At 44.3% G+C, this 26491-nt stretch overlaps 1 protein-coding gene across 1 annotated transcript in view; it reads right to left on the bottom strand.

The window, feature by feature from the left end:
* FRAS1 (Fraser extracellular matrix complex subunit 1) overlaps positions 1-26491 on the bottom strand; it is a 171114-nt gene that overhangs the window by 32997 nt on the left and 111626 nt on the right. Inside the window, exons 25-37 of the mRNA XM_081999099.1 lie at positions 26002-26145; positions 25110-25380; positions 23818-23902; positions 20575-20901; positions 15619-15772; positions 11628-11806; positions 8672-8788; positions 4942-5062; positions 4320-4457; positions 3491-3523; positions 2633-2764; positions 1786-1911; positions 712-959 (exon numbers count right to left, since the gene is read on the bottom strand). Of these exons, the coding sequence (XP_081855225.1) occupies positions 712-959; positions 1786-1911; positions 2633-2764; positions 3491-3523; positions 4320-4457; positions 4942-5062; positions 8672-8788; positions 11628-11806; positions 15619-15772; positions 20575-20901; positions 23818-23902; positions 25110-25380; positions 26002-26145 (2075 nt within the window). The remainder of the gene's footprint in view (positions 1-711; positions 960-1785; positions 1912-2632; positions 2765-3490; positions 3524-4319; positions 4458-4941; positions 5063-8671; positions 8789-11627; positions 11807-15618; positions 15773-20574; positions 20902-23817; positions 23903-25109; positions 25381-26001; positions 26146-26491) is intronic.

Raw genomic sequence — 26491 nt, 5'->3', positions numbered from 1 at the left:
TCCAGGCTGATCCCTTGGAAAAAACATGCATCTGCCTTCTTATCCTACCTCACTCCCTGCAGTTCCCTCATCATCTCGCCGACAGCCACTACCTTAGGTCTCTCCAGCCTCACAAGTGCACCGCAATCTCTCCTTCCTCCTCCGTAAGGGGAGTGTATCTGCACGCCTGAAATCCACTGCTACTGCATTTGCTGCTGAATCGTCTGCAAGGAGTAAAACACCTTTCTTCCGAATTCATCAGCAGGGTAACTCTTGTATGACATGCAACCCCTGGGACCCACTCCAAGCTACCAAGGAGTGCAGCATCTTCAGTTGCTTAACCGCCCCTCCTTCAAATATGTCCCGAAAAAGAACGAGGCAATTTTGGAAGGGGGGTGAGAGGGCTGAAATTTTCAAGGGATTATCACTTAGCAAATCCATGTGCTTTATTAGCAAGTCTGATCCAAAAATCTGGGATTAATTCAGTTCTCATGTTTAGCATGGCAGTTCACTTCTGTTTCAGTCAAACAGGGATAGCCTTAAAACCTTGTTGCATGAAAGAGTCTATTATCCCCTTTTTGGCAGCAGTAGTCAGGACACAGTCAAAACTCGAGCTCTCTGCCAAGAATCCACACTGACGGCAGAGAGGTGGGTGCGGCGAAGGGTCTGGGGGGGGATAAGGAAAGGGAGGCTGGCAGCATTCATTGGCTTTAGAAATAGATGAAAGCTTACAACATAAGCGAGGTGCAGTCGAGAGAGAGTCACAGAGCTTTTACTAGCCACGGTGATTGCCAACAAGCAGCCCGGGGCCAGCTGCGGACCGTTGTTATCCAGCAGGGACACTTCCACCCTCAGCACTGTGGTCACTGTGGTGACACCGTCGGTGACAGAGATCTCCATGCTGTCCTCTGCTGCCGCCGAACCGTCATGCACGTACTGCAGAGCATTTTGAGTGACGTCCTCGTAGGTGAAGGAGTCACCTTCCCGAAGACAAAATGCACAAAAGTCATAAAGACTCTGTTCAGAGCACCAATGCAATTCCAATGACCTAAGGCCCCAGTTTTGCAAAAGACTTAATCATGCACTAAACTGGCTTTTAACACCATCCTTACAGGGATGCAAGTTACGAAGATGTTTATTTTTAAGGAGCTACTATATGCAGGGCGGAGGAAAAGCTGTGACCTTCACACTTTCACGGACACAGCGACTCTTCACAATTCTCTGGGAGTGCACAGATCCTCCTTTTTTCCCAGTTGCTTTGTAAACTGATGCCTGTCATAGCTAGATACGGCTTCCCTCTCCACATCTTCTGCTTGCTCTACTCTCCTCCAGCGAGTACTTGTTCATCTGATCACACACTGGAAACTGCTGCCACCAAAATCAACAGTAAAAGTCCACAGGAGCATTTGACTGCTGGATCACAACAGGTTTACAGAGATTTCAGTAGAAATGTTCACTACGTCACTTCACTAAATTACTTCAGGTATAACTCACCAGGTAAAACAAAGCATCCCTTTTGATTAGCAGCTGGTTACAGTTATCCCAATAGAGTGACTGGCAACTAGCCCACACATACTTGGTCCAGGAAATGCACTGATTCAGCCAGGAACTAAACAGCAATTGGGAAAACGTCTGTCATGCACTCCCGCCTGCAGTCACACCCTTCCAAGCAGAAAATTCACATACTTGTGGATGCAGCCATATCTGCCGGAGGCATCTTTCTCCTCCTGGTCATCTACACCAGCTATGAGGACAGGCACATGCTGACCCCTTTCCTGCGCTGAGGAAGACTTCCACTCAACTCACCTGCTCTCATGCGCTCCTGCACGCCTGCGCTGTACTTGAGCACGATGCCATGACGAGGAGGCTTCACCAGCTCAAAGAAAAGACCCTCGGGAGCTGTATCCATGTCACTCACGGCTAACTGCATTCCTGTGCCAGGGAAAGAGAGCACAACTTCAGCATCCTCAGACGCTACACTGGGAGTATCCCTTAGGATTTGTGATGTGTTTCTTGTGAATGGAGTCAAAAAACTGTAATTCGGTCAGTACGTGAAAAGTAAAATAATTCTGGAGCTGCCCTAGCCCAAGAGCTTGCTAGTTTCATGGAAATAAATAGTCCCCTGATGATGCTCAGATCAGAGGTTGTATCAGAGAACTTATTGCTAGTATGCCTCATAAACGGCAGCTATGCAAACCCTCAGCTTATGAGAGATGTGCACGTGTTCATATAGCAGGGGGACATCTACAAAAACCCCAGAGAACCTCCTGACACAAGCAGAAAGCGGCTTACCCTGAACAACCCCGTGTACCAGATCGCACCACTAACCAATAGTTCAGCAATGGCAGAGCAGCCTAAGAGGGAGAAAGTAGAGGAGCAGCAGGTCCCTCATCCTGCTCTCCCCTGCCTCAGCCAACAAACGGACCTGCCATATGCTGGAGGAGTACTGCCATATCCCCAGGCACTTTTCTGAGGCACCACTGCACAGTTTTCTCAGTGGTTGCTGCTACACCTGCACAACTGCAGGTCCTCAGCTAAACGGACAGAGGCAAGTGAGGCCAAAACTCTCCCCTGCTCCACCTATGCGGCCTCCTGGCAATAAACACTGTGCCTCAGGCTGAGCTCTGCACCCCATCCCTCGCACCCTACTCACCAATGGTGGCTTTGCCCCCTTGGCTGACCTCCAGGAACGGAGCTGTGATCTGGAACACTGGAGGCTGCTGCTCCGCAGAGAGCAAATGTATGACAAACACCATCTCCGGGGTTGTGTGTACTCCATTGGACACTAGATACAGACAAAAAACACACCTGAGTGTAGGGATGTGTTTTCAGGGACTCACTTGGGAAATCACCACCCCACATGACTTATCTCCTACCTTGCCAACCTACACCTTTGTCTATGGACATACACACACAATTCACACTTGCCAGGAGTATTTATCTTTGCCTCTAACTCAACTCCTAGCAAGACAAACGTAACTTGTAAAAATCTGTGTGTGTGCAGGTGTACATACTGTCTTCCATATATCTATCAGGTACGCTCATAAGTCAGAACATGGACCTCTCCTTGCTGGTGGATCACTTTGCATACCTGTGCTAGAAAGCACATGGAAAGGGAAAGATGTGTTAAACAAGCAAGCAGCTGATCAGTAGCAATTTAATTGTGGAAATGTTTCCATGCTATACTGAAAAAAAAAAACCCCCAGTGTAAAAACTTAAGACTCTGATGTCCTTGTTCACCCTGGGGGAAAACAGGAATGAATCAGGCTTTTAGGACAGATTTCAGGCAACTACTGGAAAAAGATGTCTCTACTGAGCTGCAGCTTAGCTTCTGCAAAACACTGTTGGGACACAGATGAATTGATATTCCCCAGGCATGTGCATTTCCAGAAATTCCTACTGAATGCCCATAGATGTGCTTGCAGCAGAGGAAAGGCCAAGGACTAACAGGTAACACGAGGCACAAGGATAAAAACTGCTTTGGGCAGGAAAGAGCAAATGGTTCACATACCTGTGAATCGGAAGTTCACTGACTCTGGGAGACCTGGCGGGACAAACACAAGCACAGAGTAATTGTGGTCAGGACAGGAAAGCACATACTGATGTGGATTTGAGCAACGTTTGGAGAGAGCAAGTGCTGACATTCAACCAAACTGGAGTCTTTCCTTGCCTTCGCCCCAGGTAATGAGAGACAACACGCTAATCCCTCCTCCAAACTGTGAAACACCTCTTGATGTCAGTGGAGGGCAAGGTGATGCATAGAACTGCATCTACTATGTATTGTCACTTCATCACACAACGCTGTGCATCAACTGGTCAAACACGCTTGAGGTTTGCCCTGTTTTTGCCCCTCTACCTCCTGCTCCAGATTATTATTCCTCTGATGGGAGAAATCTTCTAATATGCTGGCTAAATCGATTCAGTTCATACTCATCAATTCTAGTCTCAGTCTCAAGGACTAAACCCCCAGTGCAGCAAAGATCTCAAGCATGGCGGGGGCAACAGTTCCTAACCACACAGCAGATCAGCAGTTTGCCCAGCACAGCACCCAGTACTAGTGCTGGTGATGCCAAACGCTGCAGTGAACACAGCCATATCCCCGTAATTCACTGAATATTGCTCTACCAAACCACAGGGGAAAATGCTGAAGTCACAAGAAACGGGTGAACTCTCGGTAGACTCCTCCAAGGCAGATTCCTAATTCCTTTGTATCGTTCAAGCCTCGTGCCCTCGCGAGTATGGACATACCCATGAAGTCATTCCGGGACTGGAGGAAGACCAGCAGTCCAGCCACCTCTGCCAGTCTGACACAGCACTACAAAGAACATTCAGCTCCTTACCTGCAAAGGAGAACGCAATGATCTCTCTCAAGTGAGGAGCTGCAGTCGGCGGACGATAAGCAATCTTGCCATGGTTTATATCTGCTTGGGTGAAATACCTGACTGGGGAGAGAGGCCTGTCTCTATGCTCCACGATACCTATGGAGGCAGAGAGCTGAGTATTAACAGGAGGAATTAATTTTATTTTTAAAATAGGATACCAAAGGCCACAGCTTCTTTTTCTCTCCCCAGGTACTTCTTTTTCTGTCTTCAGTGGTTCCTGAATGAGTCAGATGGCCGTAACTGCATTGAGGATGGGTTCTTGGGACATGAGAAATCAAATAGAGATGCCTCACTTAGTCATTTCTTCAAATACCTCTCACTAGAGAGGTGGAAAGCAGAAAGCCATGGGGTACTACATTCAATATATTCCAGACAATTGTAAGAAAACCATCTGAGCTCTGTGGCTTACTCCTAAACAAGCCAAAGAAATCAGGTTAATTAGCAACGTGTCTGAAAGCTAACAGAGGCTGAACAGAATAACAGATGCCTCCACAGAATGATACTCCGAGGGAAAAATTAGATGTGCTTAGAAAGCACGACAATTAACTCAGCAGCAAGCTGCCATGTTCTGAATAGGTACACTTGCCTTGGCCAGGAAGGAGAGGGACAGTCACGTTGAACAGGATTTTCTCACTGGGAATCTCCGGGTCTACAAAGGAGAGGTGATGGGGCTCAATCACTGTCACACGGTCCTCCAGCACCTCAATAAACACATTAGACCATGAGCATCAAGGCCAGAGACAGGGGAAGATTCACCCAAAAATGCATTGAAAGAGAATTTGCTTTGCTATAGTGAAATACGAGAGAGTCTTTGAATTTAAAGGCCTAGTTCTTAGACCTAAAATTGACAAGGGATGGATGGGCTGAACCTTTACCAAGTCTCTCAAACTTGTACAGGACAGGGACTATTTGGGAGGAGATTACAGGGGACAGTAAAGCTCGATAACGGTTAAAAATTGCTAGAGTCTTACAGGCCACCTACACTCACTTTCAGCTCATCTGTGAACCAAACCAAACGTGTAACGCAGAACCTGGGTACTATTATGCTCAACAGAAGAGAGCTCTGTACAGGTCCCCCTCTGTTAAGTCCTTCCTGGAGAATCAGGAGAGGCTTAAGAGAAAAACAACTTCTCCTTCATAAAATTATGTGCTTATCCCCACTTTCAGGCTGTCAAGGAAAGTGGCAGTGGTTTTGGTGCACTCTGTCCCCTGCAGAGGCACAACCTCCACACTCACAGGCGGAGGAGTTTCTTTTTTGACCTACAGCAGCTAAGAGGAGATAAATGAAAATCTAATTTCATCAAAAACTCCCTGCATGAAGATATAATTCATTGCCTACATAGTTTTCTGGTACAGTCTGATGTGGCTGGACTGCACTTGCTTTTAAAAGAAATCCTGAAAACGTCCATTTGCATTGGAATATAGAGGAACCAAAGTTTTCCCTTTTGTTTTACATCTGTGTAAAAATGTTCTGATCCTTCCATTACAAGATGATCGTTAGCCAAACACGGGCAGTGTTAACAGGAATTACAGTGCTACATGAACACAGTTAAGTGTACAAAAGCAGTTAACTTGCATGCGTTCATGAACCTTAATCCTGCAGAATTAACAGCTACAAGAAGTCACTGAATTAAATAGTTCAGCTGGGTATGAAAAGCATCCAGCTTGTTTCATAATCACAAAGAAAATACTGAAAGAACAAGCTAAGTTAAGGATACAGGCAATTAATTCATCTGCTCTGGACCATCAAACGATCAGGTTCAGGAACATATTACAGGTTTCCAGTGGTCACATCAAGCGGAGCCCACTGTATCGTGCTGATTACACATCTGTAAGGCCGCTCTGTCAAACCTGTGTCCCATTCTGCTGGCCTTGGCTCACGGACTGGACGTTGGCCTGGACACTGGCCAGGCGAGGTTTCCTGACAACAGCTCAGCACGCCACAAATGCCACCGAACCCCCAGTTCATCTCTCCGATGTTTTTCACCCAAACACATTGGAAGAGAAAGCACAGCCTAGGAATGACTGTTGTGAAGCAGTAAATAAAACCTTGACCTAAGGTTTTAGATTTAAATATAAATTAATAAAACCTAAGTCCTTCTTAGATGTGTCACATGGCTAACTGGAACCGAAAGCCACTAAGTTTATTTGCGTTATCAGCACTGCTATATACAGCTCTGTGTAAAAAGGGCAGGCTTAAAATTAACAAACCCAATCTCAGTTTGCATTCAGCTAAAGCAAAGCTCAGCCTCATTTTAACAATATGGGGGAAACAGGTAACTTGGTTGAAGAAAAAACAGTATAGATGTTACGTTCAGTTTAACTGCGAAAGAGCCACCAAAGTTTCTCTGACCTTTCTCAGTAGGACACTCAAAGACAAGGCTAGAGTTAGGGGAGGACTTAACATTTTGTGCGTGCTCTTCAGCTGAGAAGCCAGGCTAATTCTGAACGAGTTTGAAGATGGATGAACAGAGCTCAATCACGTTGTTGCAAGGAAGTGCAATTTTATGATGAAAAGATTTAAGGTTATGGTTGCTTCATAGTTGCCTCCAAGGCCTATTTGTCTCTCCCAGAGGTAGGACTCGCAGGTTGCGAGGCGCCCCTCAGTAAAATGTATTTTATGGCACTATTGAATTTTGCGGTGTGTAATTAGCTATAAAATCCAGCACTGCACGGCTCTGCCAGACACCTCTCCCATCAATTTTGTCAATAATGACAACAACAAAGAGTCAAGAGCAGAAAGATACATTGCTGGCTATTGCTCCAAGTGGCAGTCTGAGCATGTTTTATTATTGCCTGTGAAAGGTCACCACTATTTTAAACCCTGACAAGGCCGTTGTGTCATGCACTATTCACTAATCCCTCTCCCACCTCTTCCTTTGGCCCTTCCTGGTCCCGTGCCTGGCAGGCTGTACTGGCTTAGAAGCCCTTTGCTTCCCCTAAGGAGGCTCCTCCCGGGGACCCATTGCCCCTGGGAGGTCTGCCACATCTGCTCTCCTGCACTGCATGAGCCTCTCAAGTGTGCTTTTGTCTGTCAGGAAGCGCCCAAGGGCACAGGATTTCTGTTTGATAATGCTGAGCATACTGCTGGCATCTCACACGCTCTAAATAAGTCGTCAGGAACGAATAACGCCAAAGATGACTGCACGCTACGTTCAAGTTTGCAGACCCAGCTCTCCCTCTCCCTGCGGGCAGCTCCTGCCTGAAGGGTTGGCCTCAGCTCCGATCACATTCCTTGCGAGTCCTCATCTCTGCGTTCTCATCACAGCTTGCCCTGTCTCACTCAGCTCAGGACTGCTGCTCAGTGGATTATGATCCTGGTCCCGCTCTGAAAGCCCCACAGACCACAACAAAGCTATGAGGCCAAGGTGATGTCTAAATCAAACTCCCTGCCTCTAGGGTCCCAACGCTGACCTCCGTTGCAGAGCCCTGAAGCTCCCCTCCAGCTCATGCGCTCGGGATCCCTCCCTACAGAATCAAAGAACGGGACAGAGCAGGAGAAGCAGAGGGGAAAGCTGGACATCACCCACACGTGTGATGGGGACACGTGGAGAAGGCATGCACCGAAGTCAGAGAGCTCACAAAACCAGCTTTAAACTTCGAGGTTGTCTTTTCAGTTAACACTACCAGGGAAATAACTATATTAGAGAGACCACTCTTAGCAAAATGGTCACTCCCAGAGTTGATGCTGCAAGAAAAGGTTCCACGGATGCAGATGTAATGGGCTTGTCTGAATGTTTTCCACATACATTATAATCTGTGTTGCTGATGTCAGAATGATGAATGAAACCTTTCTAATGTGGGTGGGCTGCAGTTCTGACAAATGAAGTTTTACAGTGGAATTACTGGCAAGATCTATTCATTATAGTCTCTCTGACTGTATGGCTTCTCAGGAAAAGGTGTTTTCAAAATGCTAAGAACTCCTTTAAAAACATGTTAAACTTATTTTTTTCTTTTCTCTCTTCCTCTCCTTTCCAGTCTACATAGTCTGGAATATTTTTATTATTATTATACTTTTAATACTAATTTTTTAAACTTCTAATGTTTTTTTTCTCTCCCCCTCCTTTACTCTTCTAACCTGCCTATCTTTTCTTTCCCTCATTTCTACTTCAATTATCTACCTGGTGCATACACCCTGTTCCGCAGATTCAGTTCAATCTTCGAATCAAGCACAGTAGCACAGAGAACAGCAAGTAAAGGAACCAACACCCAGTGATTACTGCTCTGTGCGAGGCTCCGACCGCTGTGCCCTGCTGCAGGGAGAGTGGGAATACAGAAAGCATCAGTCAGCGGCGTCGGTTCACACTTACAGCCATGTGCAAAGAGGAGCCAAGGGAAAGCTGAGGTGCTCTGGGTGTCTGTGGGAGAACAGCAACGTTGAACACGTGGCTTTCCAAGCTGGTATGTGGACTGGCAGAGCTGGACACCTGGGAAGGAAAGATCACATGAATGGATACCTGACAGAGGACACCACTGCATTTCTAGACCAGTTTCATGCTTTCCCTCTCCTCTCCTCCTGGTCTGGGAAGGCAAAGACACACCTTTCCCATAGACACCAACCCCAAGCGCACATGGATGGTAGTCGCTGGGAACTAAGGCCTTCAAATAGTAAAAAGTTTCTCCATTATTGCCTGTACAATCTAGAAATGGTTTACCTCTTTATTAACGTTCAGAAAGATACCTGTTTGTCAGTTCCCTACCTGCTATTCCTTCCTGCTTCCCCCAGTCGCTGCTGTAGTTTTGCTGAATTTTATTCCAACTGTCTGTACAGCTTAGTGGAACTTTTCATCACAGGGACAGAAAAAATAATGGGTTTTTAAACCTTCCTCCCACCCTGACAAGGTGAAAATAAGTGGTCTTTTAATAATGGCGCTGTCTTGGCAGTGGCTTCCTGTGATCCCAACATGGGCTGCGCTCATGTTTCACACAGACCCATGAAAATTTTCCATATGCCACTCTAACACCAAAGTTAAGTCAATGGTATCTAACTCATAATAGCAAACCTGCAGTAAAGACACATAAAGCAAATAAAATTACATTTGTAAAAATTCAAAGGACACAACCCATCCCATAGCGATAAACCTGCAAATGTCCAAAGCAATCCTGAGAGAAGGCAAGCACCCAAAGAAATACAGTTCCCTGCTTTGTTAGATTCAGTTACGGCTTTATCTTTTAATAGGGATGCAAGTCCACACTTGAATTCAACAGAACACTTTGTGAGCAAGAGCGGACTGCAGCACAAGCTTGATTTCAAGAAAATGCATAAAAATGCATGCTCTGCTGAAATGAATGAAATTATTTTAGCCATTTGCTGGACCTGTTCTGAGTTGCTGTCATCTGAATGGTAATTGTCAAAATACTGACCAAAACAATGTGTCAGCCTTTTCTGAGCTGCCCCAATGCAGGGTTCGAGACTCAGACAGATGTGTTATGGTCTCCTGATGTGACCCAGGCTATCGCGGCTTCCTCTCTCAGTAGGGCTCTCCATACAATTATTGCTACCGCTCCAAGATACTAAACCCAAACATTTAACTCCTGCAAAATGCATACTCTATAAGAGGAATGTAGCAATTAAGCTAAAGATTAGCTTGTTCAACATCGACGCTCACAAATTCCTCATTATCGCTTACGTTAATTACTTTAGAAATTACCTTAATTGCCTCTCCGGTGCTACAGTAATAGATTCTGAGTTGTAAACCAGACGTAACAAATACTGCGTGCAAGTGCTGATGTAGGCTTAGCATTTTGGAAGGCTGTTAAACCTTCCAAGCAAACAGCCAGGACCTGCCTGAGGAGTTTTATGGCTGTTAAACCTGTGGGGACGTGGGATTTATTTTAGTATTACACCTGCTGGGGAGTATTTGTGCCTTTTTGCAAGTAGTAGTACTCTATAGGAAAAAACTAAACTATTAGCTTAGGGACTGCAGAAAGTAGGAGCGTTGCTTGGTTTTGGGGCTTGCAAAACGAATTTAAAAAAAGGCACTCAGAACACTTTGCACTCGGAGTAAATATTACAGGTTTTATGAAGGGCGATGTAGTTGCCACACAGTACCGAGGGGTCAAACCTCCTGTCTGAACTGCAAACGAGGCATCAAAGCCGCCAGGGTATGAGCTGCAGTAACACACCCCGCACAGGGGAGTCCTTTCACAGATGTCTGGGTTGCAGGGATGCTTTAGGAGAGTGTGGGCCAGAAGAACTCTGGAAGGATCTCCTCATGCAGATTCGGCACCCAGCTGGAGGATCCCTAGGGCAGCCAAACGCGTGGCTATTCTGGACCCACCTCCCCACTCCTCCCTCGTCACCTGGGACCAGCTTCATCTCAAGGAAAGGTGGGGGAAAGAAGGCAGCAGAGTACAAAAGACGGGTGGGAACTTCCCTCTCGGCTACCTGCTCTGTTACTGCTTTCTAAGGACTGCCAGGCACAAAACATTTCCTGTTCCTATTTCTTCCCGAAAAGCAACGCCAAGCACATCAGTAGGGTGTCCCCAAGGGACAATGCTAACCCACAGGCAAAACGCCAGTGGAGAAGAGATCACCGTCACAGCAAGAATCACTCTCTGGACACACTGTGTCACGCTGATGGGGTGTGACAAGCCTGCTAGTTTCATCCTGTGGAAGTTTTAAGTGCAGCTCTGTTTGCTCATTCGCTCTGGGGACTCTTGATCTCAGAGAGCTTTCCTGCTTAGTCAAGCTACCAGCCACTAGGACAACATCATTGCTTCCCTACAAAACCCTTTCCTCTCTGAGATGGAATTGTTCTACAGGAAATCAGGCCAGCTATTACTTAAATAGCTTAAATGTTAGGTGCTACTTGAAAGATGATTTTATCCAGATTTGCAATATGGCCTGTGATTTGACATCCAGAGGTTAATGCCCCTGCATGTGGCTCAGCGCCGTGGATAGCTGTCTGTCTGTCTGTCTCCACTGCCACAGATTAAAACCTGGGGATCCACATGCAGCAAAAGCTCTCTTGGGCATGAGTAAGAGTCTCCAAGGAATACAACGATGGTTTGCATCCACCCTGACACATAAGCACATGCATGTTCATCTACAGGCAAGCAACACGCACCTATATACAAATAAGTCCATATGTAAATAAAAATATATATTTACACACGTATTTGTGTGTGCGTGCGTGTATTCATGTATGTGTACCTATTAAAACTTTGGGTCACAAGTTATAGGGAACGGCAGACTGAGTAATCTCAGAGAAAATGCCAGCAGAGCTGCTGCGTGACCCCCCGTGGGAATGTGATGAGGAGTACCTGGAACTGGAAGGAGTCACTCTCTACTTCAGATCCAGAGTGCCTGTACCACACAATGCCTTCGTCGATGTCCTGCTGAGTAAAAGAGGTTGTAGGTGAGGCTGCTCTTCCATCAGGCAGAAGCTGCCATGAGTCCGCTGGGCCATCTGCCGGCATTGGGACCAGAAGCACCACTTCACCTGGGAAAAGCAAAGACGAACAGCCAGGGCACAACATGTGAGAAAACAAGGAGGAACAGATGCCTTTTCACCAATTAATGAACGTCCAAGACAAATGTCCACTCAGTCTTAGTGTTTGTCCATCTAGTGTGACTAACAGAAATAGCAGTGGAGCTCCTGAAACCCACTGATGGACTTGCAACATCCCCCTGGCACGGGGAAATTTTATCTCCCGTTGTGGCAAAGGGCAGATCAAGTCACTCGTGCAAGTACAGAGAAGAAATACACGGCCAAGCAAAGAACAGGAACTGCAACTTTAAACTCCCAAAATGTCGTTCTGCCCACTGACCAGCCCGTTTCAACCTTGCAATGTGCCCGTTTGATAAACTGAGCAGAAAAACAGACGCAAAGGACAGGCCTCACTTTGGAGTTCCTGTGAAGGGACAAGAGAGAAGTGAGACACAATCAGGGTTAACAACCATTGCAGCAGACTATCCATCTTCCTCTCAAGGGTACAACTTAAGTATCAGAACACAGCATACTAATTTTGTCAAGGTCAGCTTGTTTCTAGCTCTTTTGGGTACTTATTATGCCAAAAAGTATACTCAACTGACTCCTCTGAACAGAAGTCTTCAATTGAAAGAGAGCTCTCGAACAGATACAGTAAAGGACTTCTGTATCATAAGCTGTAGAGAAAGTCTGTATGCCCTGGTTTGTAGCTCTTACTTCAAAGAGTATGTAGCTTTTGTATCTCCAACATTCAGCTTATTTCTGCGTTTTGTATTAGAAAGAGATTCTCAGCTGGACTGAAACATCACTGCCTTCATCGCAGGTAAGACAGAGAAGAGCAGGATGGGGGCATGTCCCACTGGTTATCAGCTTTCCTCACATATGCCCGTGCAAGTGTTGGATTTTGATGTCACTGCTGATGTTCAACAGACTTTAATCCAAAAACATCACTCTAATAACATTTCTCCAAGAGCCAAGTGCTATCCGCCAAGAGAAGGGTATCAAAACCTCGGTCACCGATTTCATTGACGTGAACGTTTGTCCTAACCACACACATAAACAAAATTAAAACCTGACAAAGAGCTATAGTATCAAAATAAATGGCATATTTTTCTATTTTACAATGTAATTTACTTGTTTTGGAGTTAACATACAATCTGTGAAAAAATTATACATTTCCCCCATCTTACTACTCTTGACTATACATAATTTAGCTGCTCTTTAAATAACTTGTTAGTTGTATATTGTGCTTTTCTACTAGCCTTTGAAAGTATCCCTCATGGCTACTAATTCAGAAGCCACATATATTATAAATCACTTCAACTCTCCTTACAGCATTAATCATTCTTTTATGCAAAATATCCATCATAAACTCTCCCAGTTCATTTCCCAAAACCACCCTCAAACAGTTGGAATAATAAAAAAATAATTCAGCAAGCTGAAATATCACACTTCCATTTTATCATCAAACTCTATGCTAATATTCTCTTATCAGTGCCCTAATTACATTCCCAATCTTATGCTTTTGCTCATGGGAATTCACCACCTTAATCTTTCGTGTGATTTCTAAAGATGCTAATCACACACCCAAAGGAGTTAGGGCCTGCGAGTTGTTTATCCCTCACAAAGTAAGAAAAGAAACAATTAGAACACACAGCTGCTTTAAGCAAGATGCAAGTCTATGTGTCTTCTTATAAATTAATATTTAACGCGATCAGAAGGAATGACTCTGTGATGTTTACTTAGACAGTTTATGATTACCATTTCATTTGAAATATGGGTTTTTTTAAATAGAAAAGCACCTGTTGATAGGTTACACGCATGAATGTACAACTTGTGCGCACTCAGGCAATTTATTGAAATATATGGAGGCTATACAGCTGCAATTTAATGGGCATGGTGGTGTTGGGTTGAGGGCTGGACTTGATGATCTTAAAGGTCTTTTCCAACCTTAATGACTCTGTGATTCTATAATTTCCAGAGCTGTCGGGTTCCGCGGTCTCATCCATTTTAAGAAGAGCAGACGCTGGTATCACTTTTCATTGGCTTCAGAAATTTCATCCTCTAAGAATGTATGTCACATGAAGCAGCTTAGGGATAACAATAGCTACTCACATATAGAAGTGAGTATTTTTTCCACGTAACAGAGCTGTGTTGAGGCATCCTGTGTGCTGCGAGGAGAGCCAGGGAAGACACTCGTTCTATTTCTAGGGCAAAACATAAAGGTCCAGCATGAAGAGATCCTTAGAAAGATCAACCGCTCTCTGGTGCCCAGTTCTACAGAAGCAAATCAAGCCCTGCAGAAGGAGGGGATCTGGACAGAGATCGTCCTTCCCTAAGTATATCCCTTTTGTTTGGTTTTAGAGTCTTGAAATAAGGGGCAAGAAGCCTTCTTTGTCCACGCACTTGCACTATAGAAATGTAGTAGCTAATTTTAAAGTGGTTTTCCTTCCTATCTGAAAAATCAAATTACATATTTTCTACGGGTATGAGTATCTTTTCCATTAGTCAATACCAAGATCGGCAGATAAGCCCTCCTTGATTAAGGACCCATTTTCTACATTTCTCTTTTTTTTTTCCTCCCTTTCTGTGAAATAGTATTGTAGGTAACATTTTGAAGATCATTGATTTCTCCTGCTTATTCCTCACCTGCAGCTACAAACCCATTTGTGTTATTGCAATTAATTACAGTAGAGATAATTATGGTGATACACATACAGGATTATAAATTTTGGTTAGCGTTACGCAGCAGGAGACAAGCTCCTCAGGGAAAAATTCTTGTTTTCATGTAAATGCTTATTAAAAATGAGAAGACAGTCCTTCATCTGCAGAAAACTAAAGGGGGAATACAAATTAATTACTTCTCTTCTAAATTGCAAAAATAACATAATCTATCTTTCCATCAGGTACCGGCAGCTGTTACAGAAACCAGCCTATCCTTACAGCAAAAGGCAAAAAACCAGCACTGATGTTGCTAAAGGGATCCTCTAATTTTATCTGGCTCAGCAAATTAAAAGCAATGATATCACTTCATAGAAGTGCAAAATATATTATTTAAAGACATGGTTCTAGTGCAGAAAATGGTGATGCTCAGCGGGCAAGTAATATTTTTCTTTTCTGTCCATATTTCCTTTCCCTCCACATATAACGTCTTCTCTTTTCCATCCCGTTTCTCTCAGTTCGTATCTCAGCACGTTCCACACTCCTCCTTAGCCTGGGTCCAAAAGATACTCCATAAGCTGCAGTCCTATGCATGGGGTTGCTTGTGAAAGCCGTTACTCTGAGAGATGAGATCAGAGCATCTCAAAACGAATTATATATGGATGCAAATGTCACTAATTTCTGCTTGAGTCAATAACCCCTTCCATTAGTAGAAATCAAATCAAATGTCACGGAATTTAGGGAGTTCTCCAATTCTTCAAGGTAAACTTTTGCTCAGCAGTTTCTGGAGGTAGATATTACGCTATGCTGCTCTTCAACCAGACATTCACTGTAGAATATTATCTTTTGGCAGCAAGTTAAGATTCTGCTCTCACAAGGCTGTAAATCCACCACTGGAGAAACACGGTTGCAGAAGTTCAGATTACGAGGCAGGACGAGAACGCTTCGTTACTTTGCATGCCCATTTGAACTGGAAAAAGATGAGCTCAGCAGCACTTACTCAGCACAGTATTAGAGAGAAATACTCCCAGAGAAATTTCCTTTTCCCCAGAACTAACCAGAATGCTGCACTTTTATTTAGCGGATGGAGACCTTGGGGCATGTGGGGTGAAAAGCAACACTCTACAGCTGCTTTTTGACAACAAAACTCCAAAGGTATTTACCATGTCTTGGCTGGTCCTTGATGATGGTGTAGGTTATCTCGGAGTCACGGGCACCGGGTAGCTCGGCGTGCAGAATTGTCTTGGAGATCTGTAGCATGCCTCCCTGCGGCACCCAGACCAGGGAATTTGTCACCAGCTGAGGGCTTCTGTCATCCTGCACGCAGAGGGACAGCAGAAAAAGGCTTAACTGAATGTCAGCAATGCTGCGCTGATGGAAACATATTTTCAAGTGAAAAGGATCAAGCAGAGTGTTTTGGAATTTCTTACGCGTTCAACCCTGGTCGTCTGCTTCAAGAAATGGTTGTGCATCTTTCACCTATATCCCTCTGACCCAAATCTCACCCTGCAGAGCTGGCCTTGTCCTCCAATATTGGTTTCTAAGTTCCTGTTGCTTACACTAAACCTTCTTTCCCTCAGTCTCCCTCCATAATTTTGTCTTCTCCCGCCATCCTCATTCTCTCTCCGCTTGACTTTTGCCATGTCTTGACAGAATTTATCTCTACAGCGCAGTGGAAAATTCACTACTACCAACCAGTCTACTACACTAGTTTGATTGGATCCACAGCTTCTCTAAGGTCTCTTTGTTTTATTTCTAAAAATATACACCTTTGAGGGGTACTTATAGAACAAGAGCCTCTTACCCATGCAAAAGCATCTCTTTTTGGCACCTCCACTACGTTTACACACATCTATAACCGTTATCACCTCTCCATGAGCAAACCCAGGTTCAAGACCAACCTCATGCTTTTCTACAAGATGGGGGAAAATTGAACTTAAGGGTATGCAAATGCTAATGATGAATTTTGGCAGAAACATGAACTATGACAGTTTTCCATCCTTTGCTTACAGAGAAGCAGTTTAACATTCAGAAATTAGGTACACAAATTTCACCTAGTAATTACTCCACCAAATCCACATCACTTTTTTTGCTCAGTTAGAACATACTTCTAGAAAGAATTTTAGATCAAGTATCTTCTCTCTGTGTGGGGACTTAGACCCATGGTGTCACCTCTTAACCGCTTTTGTAAAACTGAACACTGCCTGAGCATCTCTCAAAGTCTTTTGCTACTTGGTGCGTTTTCTAACCTTCAAATTATTCCTATGGCTTTCCCCGCCCGCCCCCCCCCCCCCCCGAATGAATATTTATCCAATATTCATTCAAGTTTCTTGAAATGTGGATGTCAGGATTGGATGCAGTAATTGTTTCACTACCATTTTCATATACTTCAGTAATAGTACTCTGTCATTCAAGGATTTTATTAGCCCTTTTGGCTCTAAATTACTTTGTTAGCTCATGCTCTGTTGGATAGGCCACCAAAATCCCCGTGACCTCTTCTGTGCCATGGTTCTTTCTTGTAAGCCCACTTGCTGTAAATGTGACTTCTCTTCTTGATTTCTGCAGATTCACCTTGAAAGTGGCTGCGGTGAACTGCATAATCAGTCAAAATCCTGACTGCTCCATATAAGTGATCATCTTCTTCCTCATTTACTACTCCACATAATCATGTGTCACCCCAAGAACTAATAAATGACTGATTACTATGTTGTTCTGAATCTGCAGCAGAGACAGCAGAGAGAGCTAAAACGATGTTTGTGAATAAGAATCACATTAAAAGGTGTTTTCCCATCTCCATTGTGACGTCTGCTGCGTATCTGTCATCCATTTAATTTGTAATACACTTATTTTGCAGTGTTAATTTTTAAATGCCACGTGACCTTAGACTGTGTTAATCAAGAGTTTCCCAGCACAATGGTTGCTTTATTTTTTTAAAGAACACTGCAGAAGAAAACCAGACCCTGTACCAGCCAAGAGAACCCTGCCAATATCTATGATAGCCTTCCCCTGACCTTATCGATTCGGGCACATCATGACACATAAAGGCCTAGCAAAGCATAACTCTGGAAGAGGAAATAAACTAAAAAGGTCAGAAAGGTCCCTGGGTTTATTGTATACGGAGAGAAGAGACAGCCTAGCTACACTTCAAAGAATGACAGACTAAATGCACTGTTTGAAAAGAAAGTATTTCTCAGTGAATGCTAATTAAACACAAGGTCGTGATTTTGCTATAAACATGGAGCCCTTCGGGTTTTTGGTAACTAAATGATTGCATGCTCCTTCACTGGCCCCATTAAACCAGCCTGGCATTTTGTAATACCATTTTCACCTGGCTTTGATTCTGTGATCCTGCTTGTTAATGAGAACAAATTTGTGAGACAGCTCTTTTTGCTTGGTAAGCTTTTAAAAAAGATGTTTAGCAAGAAGCTACTGTCTGATCTGAGTGCCCACTCTGTGTTCAGCAAAACAGCTAGAATCACATGAGATTTTTTTTTTTTTTTTACTGATACCTGAGCACACAGTTAGCAAGCTGTAGGAATGAATTCACAGCACAGGAAAAGTGTTTTCAGAAAGCCCAGGGAGGCTAACATGCTCCCTGGGCCATGCTCCCAGGCAGGGCAAGATGCAGGGCCTGCCAAATATCCTGGGAGATCTCCCTTAGCAAGGTCCAACGCACCCCTAAAACGAACATCTTTTGTCTTTTTCCTGCATTCTCCCCAGCCCCTCGGAAAAGAAGGACTTCCATAACCCATCAGCAATGGGCAGATCACATGTGGGTAGGTCTGACCTTCTCTGGCTTACAGTACACAGCCTGCAATCGTATTTTCTACTGCATGGGCTCCTTGTTCCCCATTGGAGCATCACTGGTGGTGCTCTGCCTAAAATGAAGCACCGGCAGGTCTCAAATTAACTTCAGAGAAGCTGTAATTTGTTAGAGAACATCAACAAAAACGCACAGCAGTGCAAATCATCATGAAGAGCTCTCAAAATAGAGGCCAGCTCTTCAGACTGCAGTAGGTCAAACAAAGTGTTTGGAGGGAGGCAAACAGGGAAAAGCAGGCTGTTAACAACCAAAGGGACTGAAAAAAGCACCTTGAAAAAACAAGGCACAGCCGTTGCGAAGAAACAAAACCTTCTAACTCTTAATATTTGGAAGGTTATGGTCTCCTTCATGTATGTTTTCACACTTTCACTGTGGTGCTCCTGTGGATTAACATCTGAGAATTATTATACTGTCTGAGCCCACTGACTAGGAATCGTAGGAACGCCCTTTCACACCGGGAGCTTACAAGCTCCGCGTACTCCGATAAATAACGTGGTTTAAAAACCACACCTTGAACACCCACACCTCCAGCCAGGGTCCCACCAGGCTCTTTAGCAATCTTTGGATGAAAACCAAGGGAAAAAACCAAGCGTCTTGGCGTGTGTGTCTCTACAGCACCTCTTCGGAAACAAACCCCGCATGCGTTTCAGCTCCCAAGGCGGCTCCACCAAGACAGTAATTAGGATGAGGCAGGAGCTGGGTATCTGCCAGCTCTACCCTCATACTAAAAGCAGCTCCACTCTCACCTCTGTCACCACCTTCGTTCTCCTCTGTAGCCAAGTGCTGCACAGAGAGACTTGGAAAGATAAGATGAGACGAGGGAGCACAAAGTCGGCTCATAAAAGAAACTATACTCAACAATTCACTCTCACTGGCATTTACAAGAACCTGCTTAATCGACAGCAAAAAAACCCATGTTAAAAACGACACAGAGTGGAGTCCCAAGCATTTTTACAGTCCTTCTGATCTTATACAGGCTCCTTAGGGCCATGTAAGTGATCTGCGTAAAGAACCCACAGGCAGGGCTGCTCTTATTCCGTGAGTCTAGTAACTCAGCACTAGCCTTGAAAGCAATCCCTTTTTCATTCCCAGACTCACACGTGAGTCATGTCACTAATTATCATTATCATTAATTACTACCGCAGCTTTAGGAGCACCCGCAGGGTCCAAATGGGATCAGTCCCTCCTTGTGTAACTACACAGATGCACGTAGTGCTTGTAAACCTTACTTAAAATTTTCATGGCCAAGTTGCTGTGAAAGACAGCTAACACAGCAGAGAAGAGGACAAAAGAGGGGCAATATCACCTCCTCCTAACTCCTTTTCACCGAGTGGAGGCACTCAAAGGTTCTGTAATTCTCAGATCCATACACTGAAAGACCACAAACAGTGGACTTCTTCTCTGACAGCTCTATTTTTCATTACTCTGTCACATTTTCAGCTTTTTTTTCTTCTCTTTTATTACAATACCACAGCCACCAGAACTGAAATGCTTGCCAGCACTTCAGCGACTTTATTTTTTTCCGGGTTTCACCACATATTTAATGCCTTGTTTGGCCGGGGTTTGTTTCATAAACAAATGGAAAAGCATGACTGTTTCCAATTTTACTGCTGTAATCTCCATAAAATTTAATTCAAAGTGCCACTTCAGGTCCAAATACAGACGAGACAAACAACCATTCTTTAATTATGAACTGCAATATAAGCAAGAAAGAGAAATTAAAATACTACTTAAGAATTTCTGAATGCAGGTATATCTGCCCTGTCCTTAGGGAAGCTATCAAATAGAAAGATGCATCAAGTGAAAGACTTCAGAGGAGCAACGCTGAGTGAACAGCAGAGATCCTGACCTTGGGAGACACCACCACCACCAAAGTGCCAGTGATACACCTCATTAGCCAAGTTGTTTAGTTCATGCGCGGTCCTTCTGTGTCTCCCATCACACTCCCACCAGCCCGGTGACTGGCTTGCCTATCCCACCAGCCCTCTCTCCCCGACATCCACCCATTCTCTAATTCATTGCCCTTAACAGTGCAAAAAACTCACCTGCAACTCCAGAAAATCTTTTTATCAAATAACTATGGACTTTGAATTGTCAAAGCTGCACAATTTAAGCTGAACCATTCCTGTCGCAAACAAAAAATTCAGTTGACCTCCAAAACTCAATCAAATCCACTACTTTCTCTTGCCTCTGACCACAGCCTGTCGGTAATGCGGGATTAGTGACACCTAAGGCACAACGCGATGCTTCTCCAGACTGCTAATTTGCCTGCGAGGGTTTATGTCACAGCACGTACCTTGGGAGCAATCTTAATGCGGAACAGGATGTTCTGGAAGTGGTACCCATCGTTCACTTGCAAAAGAACTGCATCATCCCGGGTGTCAGAGCCATCGTGAGCATAATGCAGGAGTCCGCTGGCAAGGTCATCCAGGTGGAATATGGGGACTGCAGAAGCTGAGTCCCCAGGAGGTCTGATCAGCTGCCCGTGACGTGGAGGTTCTAAAACCATCAGCACAACGTCCTGAGGGTTGTCACTGTCTCTCACACCGAGCAACAGTTCTGTTATAATTCCAATTTCTCCTCTGCGGACAAGGAGGGCCTCATTTCTGAACACATATGGGGCCTGAAACACAAAGCAGCTCTTAGGTGTTTGCTAAACCTTAGCAATTTGATCACGATCAAAGTCTGGAAAGAAAAATGTGGGGTTAAGGAAATTAGCTCACTTCATCCCTGGAAACCTCCTATTTCTAAGCAGCAGGGAATTGCTCTCTGTGCTCCCCCTCCTGCCCCTGAGGGCAGATCTAAGAATATCTAGCAGTTTAGACTGATTTGGTTACGTTAAAAGAAGATTCTCATGGCACAGCAAGCTTAGGAACAGAAAAAAAGATACCACATTTATACAGAAAGTAATTTAGCTATCGGTTAGAGCCCGTATTCCCTTTGCTGTCTGCAAAGATAAGAGACAAGGAATACAGCTTTGCCTTACTACCATCCATGGAAACTCAAATGGAAACGCGGACTTCAGCTATTTCGGAAGGTCTACACGTTATACGCATGTGCAGAGGCACCTCAGATGCTTAAGATTTATGTCTGTGAATAATCAGTTCAGGGTGGGTTGGGGATGGAGACACTACATTTTCCCTGTGTATAACCTCCAGCTTGGATAACTTAGCCATCTTTCAGAGCACTGACGCTTGAAAGTAAGACCCCATACAACCTGCATGCCCAGGTGATCCGTTTAAAACAAGTTGCAGGGAAGGGAAAAACGGAAGCAAGGAAGAATGCCAGGAGAGGGAGAATAACCTACACAGGCTACTAATAGCAGTGAGCCAAACTGAGAGGCAGACGCTTGAATTAATGCTTCTAAGAAGAGATGAGTCAATCAACTAACACTGAAGGATGAGCTTTTGTCTCAAACTGATAAAGTCCATCTCAAGGACAGTAAAAGTGGGTGTCGGCGGCATCGTTATTTATTTGTTTACAAAGAGTCCGCACAGCCTTATTCATCCTAGAACGAAGATCTGCTAGAGTCCACGTCTCAGCTGGTTTAAATTAGTTCCCTAGTTCTTCGTTGTCAAGAAAGTTTAAAGTCATCAATAAACATCATTTGCCATCGGTTATACCTTGCCTCGGGAGAGGGGTGTTCCCACAGAGACAGAGTCAAAGCCCTGGGAATGTTCAGCAGAGAGCTAACTGCTGCCACCTCACCTGCGTATCAGGGTTATCACGGATCGGCAAGCAAAATTCCTGTTATTAAACCTCATTTAGGTATTCTGGGGCAGTGACTGCAGCTCTTACTTAGGTGAATGTCCTACTGAGGTAAACAAGAGATTAGGCTGAGCAAAGATTTCAGCAGCAGCCAGAATCAATATACACGCAACAGGATCAAAATCCACAGTTTGTCTTACACTAAAGGACAAACTAGAACACCTGGTTTCCAGAAGTTATGGAATGACTAATATGGAATATAATGATTGAAAGCAACAAAGTGCAATTAGAAAAAAACATAACCCTGAAGCTACCACCTCTCTAGGACCCCAAACCAGAAAAAAACAAAGCAGTGCAAAGTCTCAAGATTATCGGAGAACCACAGAAATTATGCATCTCAGGATGAGTTCTTTGCTATAAGGAACACTAAATACATTAAATTGGAGAAGCCCTTGTCCTGGTTTCGGCCCCCAGCATGGTATGCAGTGATCAAGTCGGCAGCTCAGCATGTTTTTGAGCTGCTGGTTACATTCCTACTACACTCAGCATGAAGCACAGAATTGCACCAGTACCTTCAGACACAAGCCCATCCACCACTGCAATGATTAAAAGAAATTCATTTCTTAAATTACTCAGTGAGAGGATGGACGCTGAGTCAGGCTTGTAGTCAGGAAGGTGTGAGCACTGAAATAGAGCACCAGATTTCCAGTTACAGTTTTATCAAGCCATTTAATGCCTCGCTGAGGATGTAAACGGGCCTTAAGAGTAGCAGACTCTCATTTGCACTTTAAATTCTCTTTCCATAGCTAGAATATACCAAGTAGCCACAACTTCAGTTCAAGCAAAGCTATCCGACTGAGCTTTCAACTAGACAGTTTGACGACGGAAAAAGCTCAGCGCAAGCTGCAAAGCCTCCTTGGAAATCTGGACCCCGTTCAAGTGAGTCCACCCCACGGTGATCTCGCTGCCAGCACGATCAGCAGCAGGCGGGAAGCTGAGCCAGGCAGCTCCAGCACATCCACTGCCCTTGCAGCAGCAGCAGGAGCTTGAGTGGGAATCAAAGCGTGTCCAGAGGGATGTGATGGTAATGACCTGCTGATAGTCTGAGCTCAGCACACACAGCTAGGCTGAGCTTGAACAACTCCTCCTTTCTGTAATGCTATGCCCTCTCCTTTAATGCGTATCTTGCACATCTCTTCATACCTTGCCTTTCAGACAGCCTGCCCTTAGAAAAGGAGTCACAGACGTACGGCCTACATACCATCTCTTGGGTGAGGCCCCTCCACGATATTGTGCTGCAGATTTTAAATAATAGTATGAGAGATACGGACACTTGACTTCCATCAACTTGCCTAGAAGAGGTGAGCACTGTAAGAGACACATTTTAAATAGCTCACGCTGATTTAATTCCCAGCTGTCCTAGAACAGAGCATTTAGGTAAATGTCCTTGACTGTCAAAGCACCCCAACTGATAGGGATCCATCATCGTTCCATTGCCCTGCAGTAAGAGACTGCACTAGACCATCCGCGGATCCAAAGAATAATTTCAACAGTAGGGACTCCTTAGCCCTCACTTATCATTGCTCTATGATTGCGCAGCTACAATTCCCCGCAGAAGCAAAATTACATGGGCCAGCTTCTTCAGTCACTTACCCCCAGTCCAGTTCTCCATATGACCCTTGGCTGCCTCCCAACTAAGTGAGAGCCGAGTCTAATCTGCCTGACTTGAACTCAAGCTCAAGTTCTGCCCAGCTCACTTGTTATCACTGCAAGAAACGAGGGCTCCAAATGGTACAAAATTTGTGGCTATTTCCAAGCTTTGTTACATTACCTGTGTTGAAAATGCTTGAATGTTGACCACCTCAGGATGGGAGAAGAACAGTTGATCGCTGACCTTCAAGGAAAAATGTCCTTTCCTAAAACAAGTCCCCAACAAGCCAAAATACAGGATAACAGAAATGAATGAAGTGGTCTTGCAGGACTTAATAATGATAAAAATATTGTATCTTCAGTAAAAATGAGTAGCTTAGTGACAGAAGCTTTAGCTTAATTTTTTTCAGGTATGTTTTTATAGTATTTTTTTCTCAAGATACACAAGAGTCACAACATGTAATAAAATACCTTTAACTATATAGTAATATACTCTATTTCCCTTTAACTAATGTTACCCACATAGGATGGCATCTCCAAGATAAAGTACCGATTCTAAATGTCAGCTATTCGCTGCTAAAGAAAAAATGTCACTTATCCGGCTTTGGAACAAAAGCTCCCGCTTTTCATTATTTTTGCTTCCTATTTACTTTTCAATAATGCCACCCAATAACCTTGAACATGAGCTAGGTATGTTTCTCAAGACAAGATCCTGACATTTCATTGTGACTACGAGGCAGACAAAAAAAAAGCATGATACAGAAACCCATGCCTTAAGTCTAGTGAACATGAGCTAACCCTTGGCATCAGAAGGACATGCTGAAAACCTTATTGAAAAAAATGGATCAAAGAACACCCTGATATATACAAGCAGAAATTCAGAACAATTCCACTGATATCAGTCTAGTCCCAAGGCTTTATGGTGATGTAAATCAAGTGTGAAATTTGGCAGGATGGCTGGCTTATTGCCTGTCAGCAGGAAGAATCTGCTTCCTTGCAACATGCTTGCAGTGTGAGCATTGCCAGCTACTAATCACCATAATTATCCCAGGATACTAACAGAGCTCATGTTGCAGGCAAAGAAGTAACGGCTGAATGCAGATTATGCCGCAGAGCACAGTGGTGACATCATCTGAGCATCTTCCTGACAGTATCCAGCAACCGTTGTAAGAACTAGACTAATGTGCCAATTTTAAACCCACAGCAGAGTACCCTGAAGATGACAGACTGCTGCACCCCCAAAGCACAACAGGTTTGGGAGCTGGATCACAGGGACCTCTTACACCATAAACTGAGAAGCTTTGCACCATCGTTTAGACTACGGTACAGTAGAATTACACCGGTAATTTATATAACAGCAGCGAGAAGTATGCTTCACTGTAAAAATGTTTCCAAGGAACAAGGAAATACCTGTTCTCAAGATATGTCTTTTTTTTAAGGCAAGAGCTCTGAAAAAAGTTCCAACACAGTCACCTGGATTTCTCTTCGCTGTGCACAAAGCGAACTCTCCTCTCCCTCACATCCTTGCAGCTGAAGTGGTCGCCTTTGCTGAGCTGCACCTCCTTCCCATTCACCACCATCACCAGTCTGCCGTTGGAGGGAGCGCTGTCGATATGGAACGAGAGCTGTCCTGTGTCACCATCCAGATGACACACACCCAGTAGAGAGAGGTCTATGGGCTTTACGCCTCCAATTCCTACTGTGAGGGTACTGTTCACATGGAAGCTCCAGGCATGCTTGCTGGCTAAAAAGAAAGAAGGGAAATGCATTACTGAATGAATTACAGCCACGGGCTGCGTTAGCATCTTGTCTGTCACTACCATCTTTGGGGTAACTGAGTGCCAGACTCTTATAAAGCCCGGGTCATTACTGACCTAGGTGGACAACCACCACCTCAAGAAGAACTGCAACCCATCCCAATCCCCACTGTGACTTTGAGAGGCTTCGGCAAGTCTCTTCCCATCTTGTGTTCCCCATCACAAAACTCAAAGCCAACATACACAGGCCTGCCCCGCAGATGGACTCGTAAATTTTCATTTAGAACAAAGAAAAGATAAGTACTACAGTTGATTTAGTAAGGGATTTCCCCCAAGATATTTTTTCATTGGTTTTACATTGATGATAAATGATGCTGCGATTGGAAAGACGCCTCCATACCTAACCAGGTAACTTCATTTAGAAAACCACATATGTGCACATTTTATGAAACAAAAAAGTTGGAGGAAAATAGCTGACAACTTCTAACAGTCAACACGAAACTGCACAAAACTGAATTCCAAAAATGCCACTGCATGAACACTACTTCTGGTCTTAATAGCTGCTGGAAGCCTGCCAGCTCGATTGCTTTATCGTGAGAAACACCCACCTTCTTCACACTCTCTGGTCCATGTGTTGCCATAGAAACCCTGGCCACAGGCAGAAACGCAAATCTTATTCTTCAGAAATGTGGTGCTGTCACAGAGGCGGCACAGGCTGTCACTGTCACACTCCAAGCATCCAGGAGGACAAGCTGAATTGAATGGAAAGCACAATCCCATTGAGACACTGCAAAAACAGTGCAGCCACCGGTGTGCAGAGCTGTCCCCGGGGCTCAGAACAGGAACAGCACTGCTATTTGTGTCTTACCTATCTGACAAAAATAATCAAAAAGAAGGGGCATAGAGTTGAGGTAAAAGAGTCGTTCAGAACTTCCTTCCTCATTTGACCACTGTTTCCCACTGAACGTTTCCCATTCTCAGAGAACCGAGATAAACTTCCAAATGGAAGAAACATGTTTCTAAATAACTGTTATACAAATTTGGAAAAAATACTCCAAATACACATTCAAGTCCTACACAGCTTGTTAAGCCACAAAT

Source organism: Phaethon aethereus (assembly GCF_964289735.1).
Source record: "Phaethon aethereus genome assembly, chromosome: 4".
Classification (NCBI taxonomy): Eukaryota; Metazoa; Chordata; class Aves; order Phaethontiformes; family Phaethontidae; genus Phaethon; species Phaethon aethereus.
Note: the sequence above shows the minus strand (reverse complement) of the source record. Positions and strands in the feature narration are given on the sequence as shown.